This window comes from Carcharodon carcharias, chromosome 13 (assembly GCF_017639515.1).
Source record: "Carcharodon carcharias isolate sCarCar2 chromosome 13, sCarCar2.pri, whole genome shotgun sequence".
In the NCBI taxonomy this organism is placed as follows: domain Eukaryota; kingdom Metazoa; phylum Chordata; class Chondrichthyes; order Lamniformes; family Lamnidae; genus Carcharodon; species Carcharodon carcharias.
Window position 1 is genome coordinate 21,293,017 of NC_054479.1, and position 22,271 is coordinate 21,315,287.

The window sequence follows — 22,271 nt, forward strand, 5'->3', positions numbered from 1 at the left end:
TAAGGGGCATTAGTGAAACCAGATGGGTTTTTACAATAATCGGCAATGGTTTCGTGGTCACCATCAGACTTTTAATTCCAGATTTTTATTGAATTCAAATTCCACCGTCTGTTGAGGTGGGATTCAAACCCGGGTCCCCAGAGCATTGTTGTGAGGGTCTCTGGGTTACTAGTCCAGTGACAATACCACTGTGCCACCGCCTCCCCAGGATGTTGATGTTGGGGGATTAAATAAATTGATATTGGATTGTCTGCCTGTTATACGCCTTTTCCAATACTTATTTCAAGAACTGAAAATCAAGAGAGAGGTCTGTGGGCAGGCGATCTGATTTTGAATCATTTAAGTTCGCACCAAAAGTTCACATTAACTCCACTGAATGTGGAGAATTTTGTGAAGCAAAAGCAGAACAGAATCCAGCTGCAGGCGTCTTGCTAGTCTAGTGTCCTCAGAACTAAAGATTTTCATATAGGACACACAGATTTGGGTCAAGCAGTGATGACATTGCGTTCAACAAATACACTGTAAGATAGTGATCCTAGAGGAATATTCTAGAATCAGTTCCTATCAGCTCCTTGCATTGAAAGTGAATCCAAAAAAATATTTAATTTAAAAATGACTTTGGGGTGAAAATAATTCTGAAATTTATATGGCTGTGCAAATGTGTATGTTAAGGAACTGTCAGCCTGGCATTTCTGAGGCTTTAAAATCTTGACGATAAATCTTCATGGATTGGGTTACTGTGGATCTGTCATTGGACTTTTCCTTTTATCTTGCTGACTCTGATTTTTAAAAAAAATCTATATTTCTTATTTTGACGTTATGGAAAATAGTAAAACCCAGTGTTTGTACTGTTGAGATCTCAGCTGTACAGCAGGAGAGCATAAACAAAGTGTCAGCTGGGAACATGCCCTGGACCAGTATTGACAGTGTCTTATTGCTTTGCTAGCCAAGCATGATCCTAATCAGCATTTTGATCAATGCTGGAACCATCAGTGGCAATACGCTGTTTGATCTGAATCTGTTGTGTGTACCTTTATGTGGATATGATATGTGTGTCAGTTCACCTTAGTTGGTAGTATTCTCACCTCTGATTAAGATAAGTGTGGGTTCTAACCATATTCCACAACTTGAGCAAATAGTCTAGACTGACATTTCAGTGCAATACTGCGGGAGTGCTGCAGCATATGGCAGATGTGCCGTTTTCTAAGTAAGATGTTAACTCGTCATCGCCTGCCTTTTCAGGGGAACAGAAAAGATCCCAGTTTCTATTCCGAGAGGAATAGTGAGTTTTCATGCTGGTCTGACTAGTATTCTTTCCTTAACCAAAAAGTTAATTCCAAATTCATTCACTTGCTGTTATGAGACCTTGCTGTGTTCTTGTTGAGTGTCCTATTTGCTTACATAACAATTTCAAAAAGGAATTCATTGGTTGGAGAGCACTTTTTTGGGGCATGATAAATGCAAGCTTTTTCTTTTTGATTTGCAACTCTGATTCTTTCTGGGAAATATATTCCGACCACCAAGAGCTCTTTACAAACAGCTAAATAATACAGATGCTGGAAATCCGAAATAGAGACAGAAATTGCTGACAATACTCAGTGGGTCAGACAGCATCAGCAGAGGGAAAAACAGAGTTAATGCGCTAATCAGTGGTCATCGACCTGAAGTATTAACTCTGTTTCTTCCTCCACAGTTGCTGCCTGACCTGCTGGGTATTTTCAACAACAATTTGATTGTTCATCTAGGCTAGGACCAGTTTATTCAACAGACCAGTGATCAATGCTGGGATGTCCCTGCTATGTAAGGCTCTAAGCTAGTCATGGCCTTAACCATCTCATCCAAAGTGAAACTTTTGTTTGTAATTCCAGAGTTACTAATGTTGAAGAAAGAATCAGGCTTGCCTGTGATACCTCCCATTGTGGAATAGCCACAGGCGCTCAATGCCTGGTCTCATAGATGAGGAATCATCACTTTGGCGAAGTCTTGGGGGCTGTTGGAATTGGGACTCTGCATGCCATCAAGAATCAGAGGCTTCAGATGAGAAAGGGGGGATGCTTTTAATGAAGCTTGACTTGCTTTCATGATTGCCAATTATCTTCGACTTACCCCATCCTACTGTCATTGTTTGTGAGAAAGGAGAATTTAATGCAATAAATAATTCAAATACCATCTGGCATTGCACTGTATCAATAACCATCTGAGCATCTCAGTGTAACAGGGGACAGGGCGTATATGAGAGGCCTTGCTATTTTTCAGAAATGTGCACCTTTAGTCTAGGACAAACCCAAGAGCCTCCTGTTGCCTGTCATAACTACCTTAATTACAGAGAGGAAGCCAAACCTTTCCAAGGAGATGGTGTTTTCCATCCTAACTGCAGCTTTGGAATCGGCAGCTCTGTATTTAGCCCTGTCAGCCACACGTTCTGACTGCTCTCCTGAGGTGGAATGTCTGATAAGCTGGAAGCTAAGAATAGTCTCACTGTGATGAGATAGGACAGAGGAAGCTGCAGCTGAATCAGCAACAGAGTGCTGAGGAGAGGGAGGCAGGCACTTGCTGCTTTTAGACTGTACACATCTTGGGCCTGAGATCAGCTGTGAATCATATTTCTCACCCAGGCTTCCTTTGACCTGGAACTGACTGTAGTTCAAATGGGTTTACCCATGCCAGCTTGGTCCTGAAATTGGGTCTGATCAGATGGGAGCTGTGTGTTGCTACTCTTTAAGCATGCAGGCTGGATAATAAAACAACATTAATATAAATAAAAACAAAAAACTGCGGATGCTGGAAATCCAAAACAAAAACAGAATTACCTGGAAAAACTCAGCAGGTCTGGCAGCATTGGCGGAGAAGAAAAGAGTTGACGTTTCGAGTCCTCATGACCCTTCGACAGAACTAGTTGAATCCCAGGAAGGGTTGTAATATAAGCTGGTTTAAGGTTGGGGTGGGGGGAGGGGGGAGAGGTGGTGGTGGTGGTGGTTGTGGTGGGGGGGAGAGAAGTGGAGGGGTGTAGTGTGGTTGTAGGCAAAAGCAGTGATAGAAGCAGATCATCAAAAGATGTCACAGACAGCAGAACAAAAGAACACATAGGTGTCGGAGTTGGTATTATCTAAATGAATGTGCTAATTAAGAATGGATGGTATAGCTATAGTGGGGGTGGGGAGAGCATAAAAGATTTAAAAATATTTAAAAATAATGGAAATAGGAGGGAAAAAGAAAAATCTATATAATTTATTGAAAAAAAACAAAAGGGGAAGAAACAGAGGGGGGATGGGGTGGGGATGGAAGAGGGAGGTCAAGACCTAAAGTTGTTGAATTCAATATTCAGTCCGGAAGGCTGTAAAGTGCCTAGTTGGAAGATGAGGTGTTGTTCCTCCAGTTTGCGTTGGGCTTCACTGGAGCAACGCAGCAAGCTAAGGACAGACATGTGGGCAAGAGAGCAGGGTGGAGTGTTGAAATGGCAAGCGACAGGGAGGTTTGGGTCATTCTTGCAGACAGACCGCAGGTGTTCTGCAAAGCGGTCGCCCAGTTTACGTTTGGTCTCTCCAATGTAGAGGAGACCACATTGGGAGCAATGGATGCAGTAGACTAAGTTGGGGGAAATGCAAGTGAAATGTTGCTTCACTTGAAAGGAGTGTTTGGGCCCTTGGACGGTGAGGAGAGAGGAAGTGAAGGGGCAGGTGTTACATCTTTTGCGTGGGCATGGGGTGGTGCCATAGGTGGGGTTGGGGAGTAGGGGTGATGGAGGAGTGGACCAGGGTGTCCCGGAGGGAACGATCCCTATGGAATGCCGACAGTGGGGGTGAAGGGAAGATGTGTTTGGTAGTGGCATCATGCTGGAGTTGGCGGAAATGGCGGAGGATGATCCTTTGAATGCGGAGACTGGTGGGGTGATAAGTGAGGACAAGGGGGACCCTATCATGTTTCTGGGAGGGAGGAGAAGGCGTGAGGGCGGAAGCACGGGAGATGGGTCAGACACGGTTGAGGGCACTGTCAACGACCGTGGGTGGAAAACCTCGGTTAAGGAAGAAGGAGGACATGTCAGAGGAACTGTTTTTGAAGGTAACATCATCGGAACAGATGCGACGGAGGCGAAGGAACTGAGAGAATGGGATGGAGTCCTTACAGGAAGTGGGGTGTGAGGAGCTGTAGTCGAGGTAGCTGTGGGAGTCGGTAGGCTTGTAATGGATATTGGTGGACAGTCTATCACCAGAGATTGAGACAGCGAGGTCAAGGAAAGGAAGGGAAGTGTCAGAGATGGACCATGTGAAAATGATGGAGGGGTGGAGATTGGAAGCAAAATTAATAAATTTTTCCAAGTCCCGACAAGAGCAAACAACATTGTTTACTCATTGTGCAGTTCAGCCATTCATGAAGGAGGCACCTAAGTAATTCTGTCATTAGGAGGTGCATTTATGGGCTCTTTGTTTTCTGATGCAACCAAAACTGTAGCTTGAGAACAGCACCTGTCAGCCAGGTACTGTATTGTTCAGCAGCAAATCTCTGTGCTCAAGGCTATGAGGTTGGTACTTTGCACTTTGCTTTATGATGAGACAGTGTCATGACCTGTAACAGAGGTGTAATATAAAAAACAGTGCTAGTAACACACCTTAGCACTTCAGGTGATGTTTTTTCTCTTACAGCCCACACATGCAAGCCTTCAGGGTGGTTCTCAGCCAGAAATTGAAAGCTGCAATCACAATTTTGAACCAACTGCCATTTGTAAGTGCACACAGACACCACTCTTCACCTGGCCCTGCCGTTGGCAGCTGTGCCTTCAGCTGCCTAGGCCCTAAGCTTTGAAATCTCTGAAAAATGTCTGTCAGCTGTGGTTTACTTGGTAACACTCCTGAGCCTGAAGGTTGTGGATTAGGAGTTAAACATAAGAATGAAGCCTGCTACTCCAGTACAGTACTGAGGGAGTGTTGCACTGTTGAGGGTGTGGTCTTTTTATCGGGGCATGTTACCCTGTCATAAAGAGATATTAATGTCTATAATGTTATTGGAAATTATTTTTAAATTGGAATTGTAGTAGGGTCTGTGTCTATGTGTGTGTCTGTGTGTGGCTTAATTGGATTAAAGCTAGCTAGTTTTGGTACTTTGATGTATATTAGTTTTGAGATGTTAATTAGATAAATGTAAGATGGAGAAGATAAAGTGTAAATTTGAATTTGTTGAATAAACATTCAAAATAATGGGTGAAATCTGGCACCTGGCTGGGAGTTGCCAAGCTGTGTTTATATTACTAATAAAATTAGTGGGATGAAAATGTTATTGTTAGAAGGCGTGATGTTAAAAGCCTGGATATCATGGAAAATTTACATTCAAAGGAAAAGCTAGGTATAAACAGAAAGTTGGTAAAGGCAGAGTTGTTTAAATCCCAGAGGGAGACTTGAACAACGGTCATAACCTATATTTTACCTGTGTAAGCCTACAACTGTGTCTGCAAAGGAACCAAATTGCAAGGAATCTCATGTTGAATTTGTAAGGTCAAATGTGCTTTGCCTGGTGTCTGTTTAAAGCCTATGGGTTATTGTTGCCTTGGTGAAGATTTATCTGGGAATGATTAATTTGGGGATTTCTTTAGGAGTGATAATAGTAGTAATTTGTAGACTTGCGTGTGTGTTTAATTTGTGTTTAAATTTAAATTAATTTAAAGAAGTGTTTAATTTAGTTTGTATAAAAAACCTCTTGAGGCTCGGTGGTTTTGTTCCTGAATTCAGAGCTGCATCTCAAACACACCAATTGAAAATATAGGTTATGACCGTTGTTCAAGTCTCCCTCTGGGATTTAAACAACTCTGCCTTTACCAACTGCTGTGTAATAACATATCCCCAGGATCCTGGCCAATATTTATCCTTCAATCAACATCACACAAAACAGATTATCTGGCCATTATCATATTGCTGTTTGTGGGAATCTGCTGACTAGTGACTACACTTCGGAAGGCACTCCTTTGGGCTGTAAAACACTTTGAGACCTGTCTGGTGGTTGTGAAAAGTGCTATATAAATGCAAGTCTTTCTTTTCTTTCTGATATCTAAGTACACAGTGACACTAAACATCACCATAGGAGGCTTTTTGTAGGACAATGTGATAAAAGAGGTATAAGCAAACAGAAAAGATTTTCTATGTATTATTGGCCATAATCAGAAAGAAGTTATTTAGCATTCTGAGATTTCTTTGTATTTCTCCAGTGTGATATGGAAACATAGGAATCCTTAGGCACAGGAAACGGTCACTTGGTAAAGCAAGCCTGTCCTTTTTAACTTCCTCAGCCCCATCTTCTCATCATATTCTTTAATTTCTCTCTCTCCAGAAATAACAAAATATATATGTAAGAAGAATAATGATGGTTGAAATCTAATATGAACAAGTGTAAAGATCCCCAAATAGTCAGTGAAAATGGATGACCGTTGTACTTGATGAATGGTGTTGCAATAGTTCATTAGGAAGAAATTCTTTGGCATTCTTAGAGGTATTTTTAATTTGATTCTTAAAATGTCCAACCTTCGAGGATCAGCAATCAACGATGTAAATATGTAACTATGTGGTCAAACCGTCAAAAACAAGTTAGAGATTATCAAAGTCCAACTCTACTATGTTGCAGTCAGAACACACCTTGAGTAGTTTCCAGTTCTGGTCTCAGAGATACAGGGAGACAATCAAGCACAAAGCCGTTCCCCATTGTTAGTGCCTTGTGTGATTGGGGTCAAAACATGGGTTTTGGGTATTGTTTGTTCTCCCAATGTAGGCTGCTCGAGTCTGTAGTTTCTCAAAACCATTACTCTTTAGTTAAAGCCGGTATTTACACATTTGGACCCCTACATGCATTTGGAGCATCTCCTCCTTCTGGAGCTTTCTTTCTTTTCAGTCATGTGATCTGACATCATTATTACATCAGCATCATGTAGGCTTCTGATGTTAACCCTTTACATCTCCCACCAAATCTTTCTCCTTATCATATTTATATCCTCTTATATCTATCTCCAAAGTTTCAGAGTTGACAGGGTTATTCTCTGAGGTGCCTTGACCAATCTCTGATTTTGCTCTGATCTTTTTTTTTTGAGGTTGAGGATATTCCGTACTCTCTGTTGGTGTGATTGTTCTTCTCCTTGATGGCTGTGGAGCTTGGAATGAGTCTTTCTTCTTCTTCCTCAGGATCTGAGTAGTAAGCCCAAGTTTCTATTGGCTTTCTCTCTGAGGATATTAAGACATTATGGTTTCTCCTTATGATACCTTGGTCTGTCTCGATCTTAATTTTGGAGTTTTTTCAATGATTGTGCCTTCTCCCTGTTGGTCTCAGACCCATACTCTGCACCCAGGCTTTAGCACTGGTAACTCACATGCTTTATGCCTGTGATTAAAGTTTTGAGCCTGGCTGCTTCTTTGTTCTTCCTCACGCTGTTTTATCCTCCCATGGTCACTTGTGGTGATATTGAGATTGAGTTTTTGTTCTAGAAATGAAAGCTGAATTCCCAATTTCCTATCCATTATAACTCTGATGGTGAGAAACCATTTTGTAGTGGTGAGGCTTAGTAGCTCAGAAGGGCTAGATTAAGTCTTCGTTTTAGTTCAATAAATCTTTGACGGTTCATATCCCTCTCTCAGCTTCTCCATTCGCTTGAGGACAGTGAAATGAACTGGTGACATGAACAAAGACATATTTATTTGGGAAATTGTGGAGTAACCCATTACCAAATTGCGGCCCAATGTCGGACACTACGATGTGTTGCATACATTCTCTTCAGGGATTGGATGATTGTTTCTGCCTTAATATTCACAACCAACGGATCAGATCTAAGCTCTGCAGTCCTGCCACATCTTGTCACGAATGGTGGTGGACAATTAAACAACTCACAGGATAATTTATTAACATGGATTGAGGATTTGTTAATGGACAGAAAACAGAGTAGGAATAAATGGGTCATTTTCAGGTTGGCAGGCTATAATTATAAAGATCAGTGCTTCAGCCTCAGCTATTTACAATACACATCAATCACCTTAATGAGGGGACCAAGTGTAACATAGAATCATAGAACGTTTGCAGCACAAAAAGAGGCCACTTGGTCTATCGTGTCTGGGTCAGCTGAAAAACGAACCACCCAGCCTAATCCCATTTTCCAGCATTTGGTCAGTAGCCCTGCAGGTTACGGCACTTCATGTGCATATCTAGACACCTTTTAAATGAGTTGAGGGTTTCTGCCTCGACAACCCTTTCAGACAGTGAGTTCCAGACCCCACAACTCTCTGGGTGAAAAGGTTTTCCTCATCTGTGCTCTAACATTTCTACCAATCACTTTAAATCTATGTCCCCTAGTCACTGGCCTCTCTGCTAAAGTTAATAGGCCCTTTCCATCCACTCTATCCAGGCCCCTCACCATTTTGTACATCTCAATCAAATCTCCCCTTAGCCTCCTCTGCTCCAAGGAGAATAACACCAGCCTATCTAATCTTTCTTCATAGCTGCAATTTTCCAGTCCTGGCACCATCCTCGTAAATCTCCTCTGTACCCTCTGTAACACAGTTCCTGCAATGAGGTAACCAGAACTGCACACAGTACTCAAGTTGTGGCCGGACCAGTGTTTTATTTAGTTCCAGCAAAATCTCCCTGCTCTTGTATTCTATGCCTCGGCTAATAAATGAAAGGATTCCATATGCCTTCAAGTTTCCTGATGGTACAAAGCCAGGTGGGAAAGTAAACTGTGGGGAGCTTGCAATGAGGCTGCAAATGGATTTAGGCAGGCAAAGTGAATGGGAAAGATTATGACAGATGGAATAAAATCTGGGGAAGTCTGAAGTTATCTACCTTGGAAGAAAAAATAAGAAAGCAGAATAGTTTTTAAATAGTGAGAGACTGTGAAATGAGGAACCTGGGCGTTCTCGTGCACAAATCACAGGAAGTTGACATGCCTGTACAGCAAGCCATTAGGAAAGCAAATGGTATGTTAATCTTTATTATGAGGGATTGGAGTATAAGAATAAAGAAGCCTGTACAATTATATGAGCCTTGCTGAGACCACACTCGGAGCACACTCTACTTAGGTAGAGAGAGCTCTCCCTACCTAAATAAAGACATACCAGCCTTGGTGGGGTAATGAACATTCACTCGACTGACTCCTAGGATGATAGGATTGCTCTCTTAGGAGTAATTGAGTAGACCTATAGTCCCTGGAATTTGGAACAATGAAAGATATTTGAACTGAAACATAAAATTCTTAAGGAGCTTAATAGGGTAGATGTTGAGAAAACTTTTCCCCTAGCTGGGGAATCTAGAACTAAAGGCCTCAACCTTGAGAACAAAGGATTAGCCATTTAGGACTGAAATGAGGAGAAATATCTTCACACAAAGGATTGTGGACATTTGGAATTCTCTACCCCAGAGAGCTGAGTGCTCAGTCATTGGGCAGAGTTTTCTGTTCCCGCGGGCGCATGCCCAACTGGAATGGGAGTGAAGTAGTGCGCGATGACATCGGCTGAGTGTCCTGTCGTCATTGCGCACTCGCGCAATCTTTCAGTTGGCAGGTACGCGCAAGAGGCAGCAGCGCACCCGCTGAGAATTAAGAGGCCTATTAAGGCCCTTAAGTAACTAATTAAGTTGCATTTTTCGCTGCCAACTCAACCATTCAGTTGACAGGCGGCGATTAGACCAGGCAGCTTTTGCATTTTTCACAAAACCTCAACCATGGGCGGGATGAGGCTTCCAATAGTTACTAAAAAAAACAGTAAAAAATTTTTGACATCCTTTTTCACATGTCCCTTTTCATGTGACTGAGTCACATGTGGGGACGTGTTTATAACATTTGTAAAAAGTTTATTTTTGTATTTAAAATTCTTCAGCTCCCTGAGGCAGATTTGTGCCTTCAGAGAGCTTTCAGTACGTGCTGCCCCGTGCATGTGCACGCTTCAGCGCTCGTGCTCCTCCTGCCTCCCCCACTCCAGCAGCGCTGAGGTTTTGGAGCCCGATTGCGGGCGGCTGTCGGTCTCGTGGCTATTCCCGGCTGCCCGCCCGACGAGGGGAAAACCCTACCCATTGAGTTTATTCAAGACAAAGATCAGTAGATTTTTGGATTCTAAGGGGAATAAGGGATTTGGGAATTGATCAGGAGGTCGAAGTTGAATTGAAAGATTATATTGAATGGCGAAGCAGGCTCGAAGGGTCAAATGGTCGGATCCTACTTCTGTTTCTTATGTTCATATGTCTTCTGCTGCTATTTGTTATCCAGTGACCCCTGTTGAAAAGTGTGCATGTGTTAGGATGAAGTGAAGGTAGGAGTACACATAACTGTGGTGGCCCAGTGGTTGGAAAACTTTCTAATACTTGCTGTCTAAGCTCAAATGCAACCTGGCTGAGATACTGTGGGTTGGCCAGAATGGTAAAGCTGTACTTCAACAAACCTTAATGTCTTCAGGAGAGGAATGGAGGAAAAAAGCTGAGCTGTAGTCATTGGAACATAACCTTAGTTGCACCTTTGAACTAACCAGATTCAAATTAACCAGCTTCTGATATCATGAGATCATACATGAAAAGCAAAAATTATGCAAATTGTTTTCCCTTGATGTACAATGAACTGTGTGTTCCAGTACAAAGAAGGGGGTTAGAGCTGTTGAAACGTATTATTGGCAACCATTCCCAATCTTTAACTGAGTATTAAAGCAGATCGAAACTAGGTATTATGTGATCTGAATACCAGTGATACCCAACTAATAACGAAAATGGAAGCAATTGTTAATTGTTGGTCACCTGGAATGAATGAGAGAATGACCATCTCTCAGCTCCATGAAGGGGCTGTGGAGAGGCTTCTGGCAGTGATTGTTTAACAAAAGGTAAACTGCATGTCGGTTGCAACATGTTGTGTTGCAGATATTGTATTTGAGACATTACAAGGCCTGCTCAGCTGCTGGATATGTGTCTCCTTGCCTGTGTCTTCAGCTTTACAAGTCCCAGTGATAGCATTGGTTCTTTCAAAATGGGAGAACTGCCCTGTTGATGACCCTCCATCTGAGCTTTTAATTCTGTAGAGTCCCAACAGCATCAATGCAGAGAGCTAATTGAGGAGGAGGAGGTGGTGGCAGCTTGAGAACAGTTTGAGAGAATTATTGACGTCATCTGAATTGCAGCCTCCTACTCAATGTGCTCTTTTTATATAACTTGCTGTGTCCGGAAACAACAGTGCGAATAAAATTATATTAATTGACGTCATGGAGAGGTGATAAAAGGGTAACTAAGAAGTAATTAATGGCTAGATGTTTAGTTGAGGAACTCATTACATTGTAATTTCTCCTAATCTTGTTTAATCAAAATTTCTCATCCACTAGAGGAATTTTGTATATAACAGCTGCAGGTAACTGTTGGCGTTTCAGTAGTAGATTAACAACTGTTTTTTGTACGCTTTCCTTCCTTATATTGACCCCACAGAATCTCTATTATCGAACCTTGTTCTTTGTATTGCTCCCAGGTTTATTTTCTCCTGTGGACAAGAATTCAGCAGTTAGATTTCCACCAGTTAAGGTATGGCTACCTTGGTAATGACCTTCAGTCTGAGTTTTTGTCTCTCATCTGCTGAAGGTGATGACTCCTGTGATGGTATAGTTCCACATGCCTGGGGAATCCTCCTGTACCTCATCCAAATAGAAAGAAAGATTTGCATTCACATAGCGCCTTTCACAAGCTCAGAATGCCTCAAAGCACTTGAGTGTAAACACTCAATGGCCCTTTTTAACATGAGAGTAAACATTGGCAGATTTTTTAACATGGAGACCATCGCAAACCAATATTCTCTCTTCTGATATCCATTTTCTAGTATAAGGTAAGAAGCAGCAAACAGGATCCTAACTAACCCTAATTAGGAAAGCTAAGACCAATTATAGCACCTTTACCGCCACTCTGAGATCAACAAGTGTTACGGTTAAGATAACCAGGCAGTGATGGATTGACCTGGAGCTGAGTCCTTACACACTGATAAATATTTAATTACAGAGACACACATTACAAACGTGCACCTCCAAACCCAACACAATTTCAGCCTGCTTCCATATATAGAAGCACAAGTGAATTCCCAGTTAATGCCCACTGCCTGAATACAATTAAACCCCCAATTAATTTTGAGACCCATCAGTTCCCAGCTTGAATGAGCTGAGTGGAATGAAAAGTGCTCCCATTATTCTGAGGAGAGTTGCACTCAACTGCATAGCCTGATTATTTCTCATTCTGTCCTGGAAACTTAAATAAGAAGTTGCAAATGAGGTAATTTTTCAGAATAAGAAAGAGACTTTCTAAATAAAACATTTTGAATAGGACACCCATTTCGAACAGGTGGATTCACCAAGATGAGGAGCTTTTGTCATGAGGAGAGACTTGAGATATTGAGATCATCTTCACTTGAACAGAGAAAGCTAAGAGGTTCAATTGATGTTTTTAAAGGGTTTGACAGTGAATCTGCTTGTTTCAAATGTGTTTCCTGTTTACTTTAACATGTTTTATTTAGAAAGTTTTTTATAAAGCAAGTTACTTTATTTGTAACTTTGTATTCAAGCGTTTCCAGAACAGAATGAAGTAACACTGAGGAACAGGAACATTGAGTGCATGCAGTAGAATATGTGTCAAAAAGTGCCCCTGATATTAAAATTAAATAAATGTATATTGAAGTGAGTGATAAAACAAGCAGGCTGAGAGAGTCATTGCAAAACTTGAACCCCCTGAAAATGAAGTGATTTTAAGAAAGGAATATGAAGTAGAAGAGGGACACGTGACCTATCAAGTGCTTTCCTTCCATGCACCATATGCCGTATACCTTGTCATGGCTTTTACCCACTGTTTAACCTTGAGAGAAAGTCCTGCACAAGTGCTCCCTGATACCAAACGGTTTTGAAGCAAGACTCATGTGCACTGATCCATGCCCACAACACCAGTACTCAACCCTTCCTTACCTGCTGTCTCACACACTATATTCCTTGCACCCCCACCCCCCCCCCCATCTCCCCACCCTTCCAAACAGAGCTAAACCCACTTTACCTCTTAGTGTTTGGGCCTCTCAGTTGGCATCGATCCCTGTCAGCTCCAATCCCACCTGTTCAGCAACACAAAGAAAGAAACTGGACCCTGTGCCTTGGTCAACGTGTTCTGCTTCTTCAATGTTGTTTCCTCCTTTTAAAACTTATTTTTTATGTTGACAGTATGCAAATAGTCACATGGAATGTTGGCACTGCTGTCCCACCTGATGATGTCACTTCTCTTTTGGGCCTGAATTCAGTTGATACAAGAATTGACATGTATGTCATTGGGTAAGTGAAGGCTTTTCTTTCTTTTGGGAATTGAGAATGCTGTACTTATCGAGTGGATGAGTGGAATTAGTGGCAAGAAGTAGAATATCTTTTCACTTACCCAATTTGCGTTGAGTCAGCAAATGTATCAATGGCAAGAGCTTTGGGTCTGTATGGTTCATGGATCATCTCTCCTATTGCACGCTGTAGTGTTTTAATTCAGGTCCCAGGTTTAATTCCCAGTTTGTGCTAAGTGATTTCATGTCAGCTGTGATTAAAGATGCATGTTACAGTTGGTCTTGGTATCCATCAGTAAGGAGGAAAAATATTTGTGCGAGTTCCTGTTGGCTCGTTCATTAAATATACTTAAGGCTGGGATAGAGAGATTTTTGGTCTCTTGGGGAATTAAGGGATATGGGGAGCAGGCTGGAAAATGGAGTTGAAGCCCAAGATCGGCCATGATAGTATTTAATGTTGGAGCAGAATCGACAGGCCATATCACAGAATCACAGTGCAGAAGAGGCCCTTTGGCCCATCAAATCTGCACCGACACGTGAGAAACACCTGACCTACCTACCTAATCCTATTTACCAGCCCTTGGCCCATAGCTTTGAATGTTATGACATACCGAGTGCTCATCCAGGTATTTTTTAAAGGATGTGAGGCAACCCACCTCCATCACCCTCCCAGGCAGTGCATTCCAGACCGTCACCACCCTCTGGGTAAAAAAGTTTTTCCTCACATCCCCCCTGAACCTCCTGTCCCTCACCTTGAACTTATGCCCCTTTGTGACTGACCCTTCAACTAAGGGGAACAGCTGCTCCCTATTCACCCTGTCCATGCCCCTCATAATCCAGGTCGCCCCTCAGTCTTCTCTACTCCAACAAAAACAACCCAAGTCTATCCAACCTCTCTTCATAGCTTTAATGTTTCATCCCAGGCAACATCCTGGTGAATCTCCTCTGCACCCCCTCCAGTACAATCACATCCTTCCTATAATATGGTGACCAGACTGCACACAGTACTCCAGCTGTGGCCTTACTAAGGTTCTATACAACCCCAACGTGACCTCCCTACTTTTGTAATCTATGTCTCGATTGATAAAGGCAAGTGTTCTATATGCCTTTTTCACCACCCCACTAACATGCCCCTCTGCCTTCAGAGATCTATGGACACACACGCCTAGGTCCCTTTGTTCCTCAGAACTTCCTAGTGTCATGTCGTTCATTGAATACTTCCTTGTCAAATTACTCCTTCCATATGGTCTACTGCTCCTTTTCCTTGTGTTCTTGTGCTATGCAGTGGCTCCTGCTTGAAAATACAGATGAAGGTTTTTGGTGAGAGCAAGATTGGGCTGATTGTGACGCTGTCATTAATGAATAGTATGTTGACCCTGGCTGTCTTAAGTTCACATATAGTGTAGCAAGTCAGATGGTGACCATGGACCTGCACTGTAGCAACTACAGGAGAAGAGAGGAAATGGAAAACATTGAGACGAAGTGCACTTCCAGTTCACATTAGGTGTAAGTGATTTCCTTGAGTGAGAGAAGGAGAGAAATGAGGTTGAAGTTGTATTTCTGGAGTAGCATTAATGGGGTCTAACTTTAGAAAAGACCAGTGGTTGTCATCTTTAGCTCTTGGAGAGTATCAGCAGAGTGGTGAAAGACTAGCATTGATTTTAACAAGAATTGTAGACTATTACTATCTACTGTGCAGTGAATGATTGTGCTTCAACCCTTGCCCAGGTGCTGCTCAGATCTGGTTTCATAATCCACAAGCCTTTTAACTCAAAACAGACTAACTGCATAACATTTTTAACTTGAGAAACTTAATTGAAAGGACAATGTGCACCATCCGGATTGAAAGGGGATGAAGTCAAAGAGGAATAGTGATTAAATAGAATCATATGATGGTTGCAGCACAGAAGGAGATTATTCACTCTATTATGTCCAGGCCAGTTCTGTGCAAGAGCAGCAGAGCTAGCCCCACTCCCTTGCCTTTTTCTCTTGACCCTCCAATTTTTTTCTGCTCAGGCCCTTATCCAATCCTCTTTTGAAAGCCATCATTGAATCTGCCTTCGCCACGTTCTCAGACAGTGCATTCAGACCCTAACCGCTCACTGTGTAAATAAGTTTTTCCTCAGGTCACCTTTGGTTCTTTTACCAATCACCTTAAACTGGTGGTCCCTGGTTTTCAATCCTTCCTCCAACAGGGACAGTTTCTCCTTATCTGACCTCTGTCCTGACCCTCCATGTTTTTAATACCTCTACCAAATCTCCTCTCAAACTTTCCTGCTGTAAGGAGACAGCCCCAGCTTCTCCAATCTGTCCTCGTAACTGAAGTCCCTCATCCCAGGAACCATTCTTGTAAATCTTTTCTGCACCCTCTTTAATGCCTTCACATCCTTCCTAAAGTGTGGTGTCCAGTATTGGTGGAGGCCAAACCTGAGCTTCATAAATGTTCATCATAACTTATTTATTTCTGTAATCTAAGCCTCTATATTTAAAGCCTGGGATGTTGTATGCCTTTCTCAACCTGCCCTGCCACGAATGATTTGTGCACACATAGCTTCAGGTGCCTCTTCATCCTCTTTCGAATTGTATCCTTTAGTTTATATTGCCTCTTCTTGTTCTTCCTACCAAAATGTATCACTTCACACTTCAATGCATTAAATTTCATCTGCCAATGATGCCAAGCTTGTCTTTAAAAGCCTTCAAATTGTAAAGGAAGAAAAGGCTGAGGGGGATTGGAGTTCCACTGCTTTGAGGTCCTGCAAAGTTAGGGTGATGAACCTCAATAGCAGTAGATTAATTGATCATTCATCTAATTTGCTGTTTGAGGGCTCTTAGTGTACACAATGTAGGTTTTTTTTTACATAACAACAGTTACTGCTTTTCAAAAATAGTATATTTGACTTACATGCTAAATAAAGGCAAGTTTTTCTTTCGAACTATCACAGTGAGGATATAGGGAAAAGCAAAAACCCTTGGATTGATGTCTTTAGAGAGAACCAATCCCTTTCCTGGATTTGTGTGTGGTTTAGATTACAAGCATCAGCATAACAAATTATATTCTTAATAATGCCCATTAGGCTACTAGAATGAACAGCTTTTACTAGTCTAGGATGTGTGTAGTGTAATCTGATCAAAGGGATCGATACCTGAAATCTTTGCTAATACTTTTATAGTTACCAAGACATCTGTAGATTCTATACTGATCTACCAAGTATTAAATCTCTTGTGCATCCATTCACAATTTCAGCCCTCCTTTCCTAAGTACCTGCTGGAATAATGTTCTGCTGTCTGATCATGACATCCGTACACAATTACTTTTCACTGCCTAGGGATCAGGAGCTGGGATGTCGGTCCCTTTTACCCCCTAAGCCCAGGGACATGTCAGCTGAAATTATCTAGTTGAGATCTGCTAGCTCAACACTGACCAGCAGATGAACCCTGGATCCTCCTGCTCTGTTAACATTTGCCTTAAGATGTAAGGTTCCTCATGAGCCTCTACAGGCGTGCACTAGATTCAATCTTATGGGCAAGTAGAATATTCTACTTTCATTTCTGTGTGAACTTACTTTTAAAATAAATGCAATTGTTTAGTCAGCGAGGAAGCCAGCAAGAGGCAGGAATTGTTCCTGTGCTTGAGCACAAAGAATGATCCAGTGACAGGGAGAGGGAATCTGTCCAAACATTTTGTCCATCAAATTTATTGGCAAGGCAGAGGTGTAAAAATACCAGAAAGAGTCAGCAGCTTGATTGATGCCTGCATTAATTATTGATCTGGGTTCATTACACTTGTTACCGGCAGGAAGCAGGAGGACGGGTGTTAGGATTGAGCACAGCATGAATTACAGACTTCTTCAAAAACCTTTTCACAATACTCTAAATATGTTTTACAGTGCTGAATCTCTCTGATATGTGTTGAAGGAGTGAGCTGGTTCCAGCATGTGTGTTAGAATGAAATAAACTCCTATTGTATCAAAATGTTTGGAACACATCAAGACCAAAGATTCTTCATGTATGTTAATATGGGGACAGAGAGCTGATGAAGGTACAAGATCCATTCAGTCGCTCTCCATCCCAATGTGAATCTTATGCTAATAAAAGCAGAGCACCAATACTGGAAATCTGAAACAAGAACAGAAAATGCTAGAAAAACTCAGCAGATCTGGCAGCATCTGCGTAGAGAGAAAAACAGAGTTAATGTTTTGAGTCCATGTGACTCTTCTGAACCATATGGACTCGAAATTATTACTCTGTTTTCTCTCTCCACTCATGCTGCCAGACCTGCTGAGTTTTTCCAGCATTTTCTGAACCTTATGTTGTTAACAGGTTGGCCTGTACCTGAGTAGGCTGTTTGTATTATGCACTGAAAATTACTAACATTAGTGACCACAGGAAGAGGGATTTTTACTGAAGTGTTTCTCTCTGTATTGCAAAGGCTAATTAACACTCACCAAAATGCATCAAAATATGCCCGTATTCTGACCTGACATCAAAGAACTTGAATCACCGCCAAACTGTAACACTGTAAAAGCACGTCAGATCCATTGGGGCTGATTTTGATCTTGTATGAAGAGCCCGCACTATATTCCTCCCAATGGACAAGGTTGGGAATCAAAACTGGAGAGTCGTAAAATGAACTGCCAATTTATTATCACCTGTTGGTTTGGCAGCCTTGCCTTCAGCAGTCTAGATCCTAAGCTCTGGAATTGGCTCCCTAAACCTCTTTACCTCTCTCTGCTCCTTTAAAACATTCTTTAAAAACTGCTTCCTTGATCAAACTTGTCCTGATATCTCCTGTCGAATTCTGTTGGATAACACTCAGGTGAAGCAAAGGTTGAAGGTGCTTTCTAATTGCAAGTTGTTGTTACACTATTACACAAAGCCAAAATCTACCCTGGTGAAACTTGATCTTGAGTGGTCCCTCAGTGACATTGTTCATCACCTTGTAAAGAAAATATCATTTTTTCCAATATTACTGTGGGATACAGTGAAGCAGGCTTGTGGGGGCTGTGTGTATGTTTGTGTGTGGTTGCAACTGATTTAATTAAACTGAAGACAGTCAGGCTGCAAGGTTTAAATCATCAAAGGGTTAGGTGTAAAGTAGGCATCTTTGAAGTGGAAATCGACAATCTAAGATGGGAGACCAGTAGATACAATATGAATAGGAATCTCCATTAGAAGATAAATGAGTGACTTTTTAGTTACTGAATTTCAAAGAGGACAAAATAACTTTTATAACTGGCAAAGATCATAAATAAATAAAGCAAAGTTATAAAGTTTATTTTTCTTGAAAAAGACAACATGAAAGGTAAAATAGGAAAGGTAACTTTCAAAAGAAAGTTAAGAAGGTTCCACGAATAAAGCAGTTATATCAGATAGCTTAACAAAAACAGAATTACCTGGAAAAACTCAGCAGGTCTGGCAGCATCGGCGGAGAAGAAAAGAGTTGACGTTTCGAAACATCAACTCTTTTCTTCTCCACCGATGCTGCCAGACCTGCTGAGTTTTTCCAGGTAATTCTGTTTTTGTTTTGGATTTCCAGCATCAGCAGTTTTTTGTTTTTATATCAGATAGCTTATTCGGAGACAGAGGTAGAATATATTCCAGAATGCTATTACATTAAAGATAATGTGTTAATGAGGAAATGGAGACCTCCTCATGTTCCGGCAGATGAGAAGTGGGCGGTAGTATATCAAATGATTATACCAACTGGATACAGAAATGAAATATTAAGAGTGGCTCATGGAATTCCAATAGCTGGACATTTAAGAATTAGGAAAACTCAGGATAAAATGCAAAGCTATTTCTATTGGCCTGGTCTGCAAAAGATGTGGTCAAATTCTGTTGAACATTTCACACATGTCGGGTAATAAAGAAACCTCAAACAGTGGTTAAACCTGCACCTTTAATTCCAATTCCAGAATTTGAGGAACCTTTCACCAGGAACCTGGTTGATTGTGTAAGGTCCCTCCCTAAGACCAAAAGTGGAAACCAGTACTTGCTGACAATCATGGATGTGTCCACTAGATTTCTGGAAACTATATCTTTACAAAATATTACAGCAAAGAGGGTTGTAGAGGAGTTGACCAAAATCTTTACAAGATAAGGGTTACCAAAAGAGATACAGTGGGATCAGGGTTTGAATTTCATGTCACAGCTGCTTAAAGGAAGTAATGAACATTCTGGGAATAAAGCAGTTTAAATCCTCAGCTTATCACCCTGAATCATAAGGTGCTTTAGAGAGATGGCATCAAACTTTAAAGGCTAAGATGAAGGCATATAGTCAAGACTACTCACAAGACTGGGAATGAGGAATTCCATTCTTGTGTTTTGCTGTTAGGGATACCCTAAGGAGTTAGTCTATGGTCATGAAGTAAGGGGACCACTTAGTTTGGTTCAGGAGAAATTAGTGGGTCAAAGTTTGGAAACTAGTCTCCTGGATTATGTGACAACATTTAGAGAAAGATTGAACCAAGCACGTGAGGTAACTAAGGAACATTTAAAGAAAGCGAGTGATGAAGACAAGTACTAGGGTAAAAGCTCACAGTTTTGTTGCTGGAGAAGAGGTGTTAGTCTTGTTGCTAGTGTCAGATGTACCATTAAAGACAAGGTTTAGTAGGCCTTACTGTATTGAAAGTAGACTAAATGAATTAAATTATTTAATAAAAATCCCAGATAGAAGAAAGAACCAGAGGGTGTGCCATGTAAATATGCTTAAAAAGTAGTTAACAGGAAGGAAACCAAAAGGAAGCATTGGGAGTGGAAGATAAGGAAAAGGAGGTAGAAATGAAGGATTCTGAAATTGACTTTCCTCTAATTAAATTGGACAATGAGGGAATGCTTAAAAATTTAAATGTGATACTGAATTACCTTTTAGACAAGTGCCAAAGTGATTTGGAAAAGCTATTGCATTCACACAAAACTATTTGTGGGAATAAGCTGGAGAAAACAAATTTGGCTATGCATGATGTAGATGTGTGGGATTCAGTTTCAATAAGGCAGCATCCTTACAGATTAAATTCAGTAAAATTAGGTCAAGTGCAAAAAGAAATTGAATTCATGCTTCAGAATGACATCAATGAGTCTAGTTGCAGTAACTGGAGTTCACCCATTGTGATGGTACTGAAACCGAATGGAACACAATGACTTTGTGTGGATTATCGAAAAGTGAACACAGTGATGAAAGCAGATTCATTCCCTATTCCATGGTTGGAAGGTTGTATTGAGAAAGTGAGGCAATCAGAGTTTATCACAAAGATTGACCTGCTGCAAGGATATTGGCAAGTTCCCTTACTGGAAAGAGCAAAAGAGACATCAGATTTTGTAAAGTCAGATGGACTATATCAGTTCAAAGTTATGCCATTTGGTATGAAGAATGCACCAACAACATTTCAAAGACTGACAAACAAAGTAATTGCAGGACTGAGACATTGTGCTATTTATATTTGTGCTATTTGATAGTTTTCAGTCAAACATGGGAGTCAAGTGTGCTGTCTGGTCGACTGCAAGAAGCTAACTTGGTGGTGAACTTGGCTAAGAGTGAATTTGCGAAAGCGCAAGTTACATATTTAGGCCACACCGTTGAACATGGTCAGGTGACCCCACAAAATGTGAAAGTAAAAGCCATCCTGAATTTCCCAGTGCCTTGAACATATTGGGAAGTTTTGAGATTCCTAGGCATGAGTGGATTTTATCGGAAGTTTGTACCAAATTTTAGCAGTGTGGTTGTTCCATTGACTGAACTACTAAAAATGAACAAGAAAGTTCAATGGACACAGAAGTGTCAGAAGGCATTTAACAGTTTAAAAACTGCGTTGACTACTACACCAGTTTTGGCAGCACCTAATTACGCTAAACAGTTTAAGTTGGCAATTGATTCAAGTGATATGGGTATTGGTGCTGTGTTGTTACAAGAAGATTAAACAGGATTGAAAAGCCGGTAGGATATTTTTCACAGAAGTTGAATGTACATCAGATAAGATATTTAACCGTTGAAAAAGAGACTCTAGGTCTATGGTTAGTGTTGCAGTATTTCAAGGTTTATATTGCAAGCAGGTCTTCAGAAACAATTATTTATACAGACCACAATCCTTTAAAATTTCTGGAAAAATTTCAAAACTGGAATGCCAGACTGTTCAGATGGAGTTTATTGCTGCCAACCATTTAATTTACAGATTATACATGTGGCTGGATGATAAAATTTAAGTGCAGTTGCGTCGTCGTTTAAAGTTCAATGGAAATTGAAGTTTTGAAACATGGATGATGGACTAAAATGACCTCTATTGACACAAAGGACTTGTGTATATTGTCATGTTAATGCATGTACCTGGTGGTGTAATAATTTTGTGTATATAGAGAAGTTTAGTAAGTAATGTGAAATGGGTTGAGAAAATGAAACTGTCTTTTAGAATTATGACTGTTCATGTTTTCATTAGGATGGAGGTGTAAAGAAAATATCATTTTTTCCAATATTACTGTGGGATACTATGAAGCAGGCTTGTGGGAGCTGTGTGCATGTTTGTGTGTGTCTGTGACTGATTTAATTTAACTGAAGACAGTCAGGCTGCAAGGTTTAAATGATAAGTGAAAATGGACAAGCTAAGATGGAATACCAGTAGACACAACATGAATAAGAATTTGCATTAGCAGATAAATAAGGAATGAATTTTTAGCTATTGAATTTCAAAGAGAGAAAAGAAGCTTTACAATGGCAAAGACCATGAATAAATAAAGCAAAGTTATTAAGTTTATTTTTCCTGAAAGTAGTGGCGAGAAAGACAACATGAAAGATTTTTAGGTTCTGGTAAAGGTAACTGTAGTAATTATGGTTTTATTTGGTGTGTAATGTACCTTTAAGAATAATACTTGTTAGGGAAGATCGCATGATCTGTAGTAACCAATAGGAGAGTAGCGCAGGCAACCTCTGCAGTCAGTGTAGGGACAGTGTTGGAGTTGAAAGCACATGCGTAGTTGCTGCTGAGTATATTGTAAATAAACTTAA

General features: G+C 40.9%; 1 protein-coding gene across 2 annotated transcripts in view; it reads left to right on the forward strand.

Moving 5' to 3' along the window:
• The window catches only part of inpp5jb (inositol polyphosphate-5-phosphatase Jb), a 94,413-nt gene that overhangs the window by 13,244 nt on the left and 58,898 nt on the right, over nt 1–22,271 (forward strand). The window contains exon 3 of one of the 2 annotated variants that reach the window (XM_041203631.1): nt 13,173–13,280. The exons of the other annotated variant lie outside the window; for it this stretch is intronic. Coding sequence (XP_041059565.1) covers nt 13,173–13,280 — 108 coding nt within the window. The remainder of the gene's footprint in view (nt 1–13,172; nt 13,281–22,271) is intronic. 2 annotated transcript variants of the gene reach the window in all.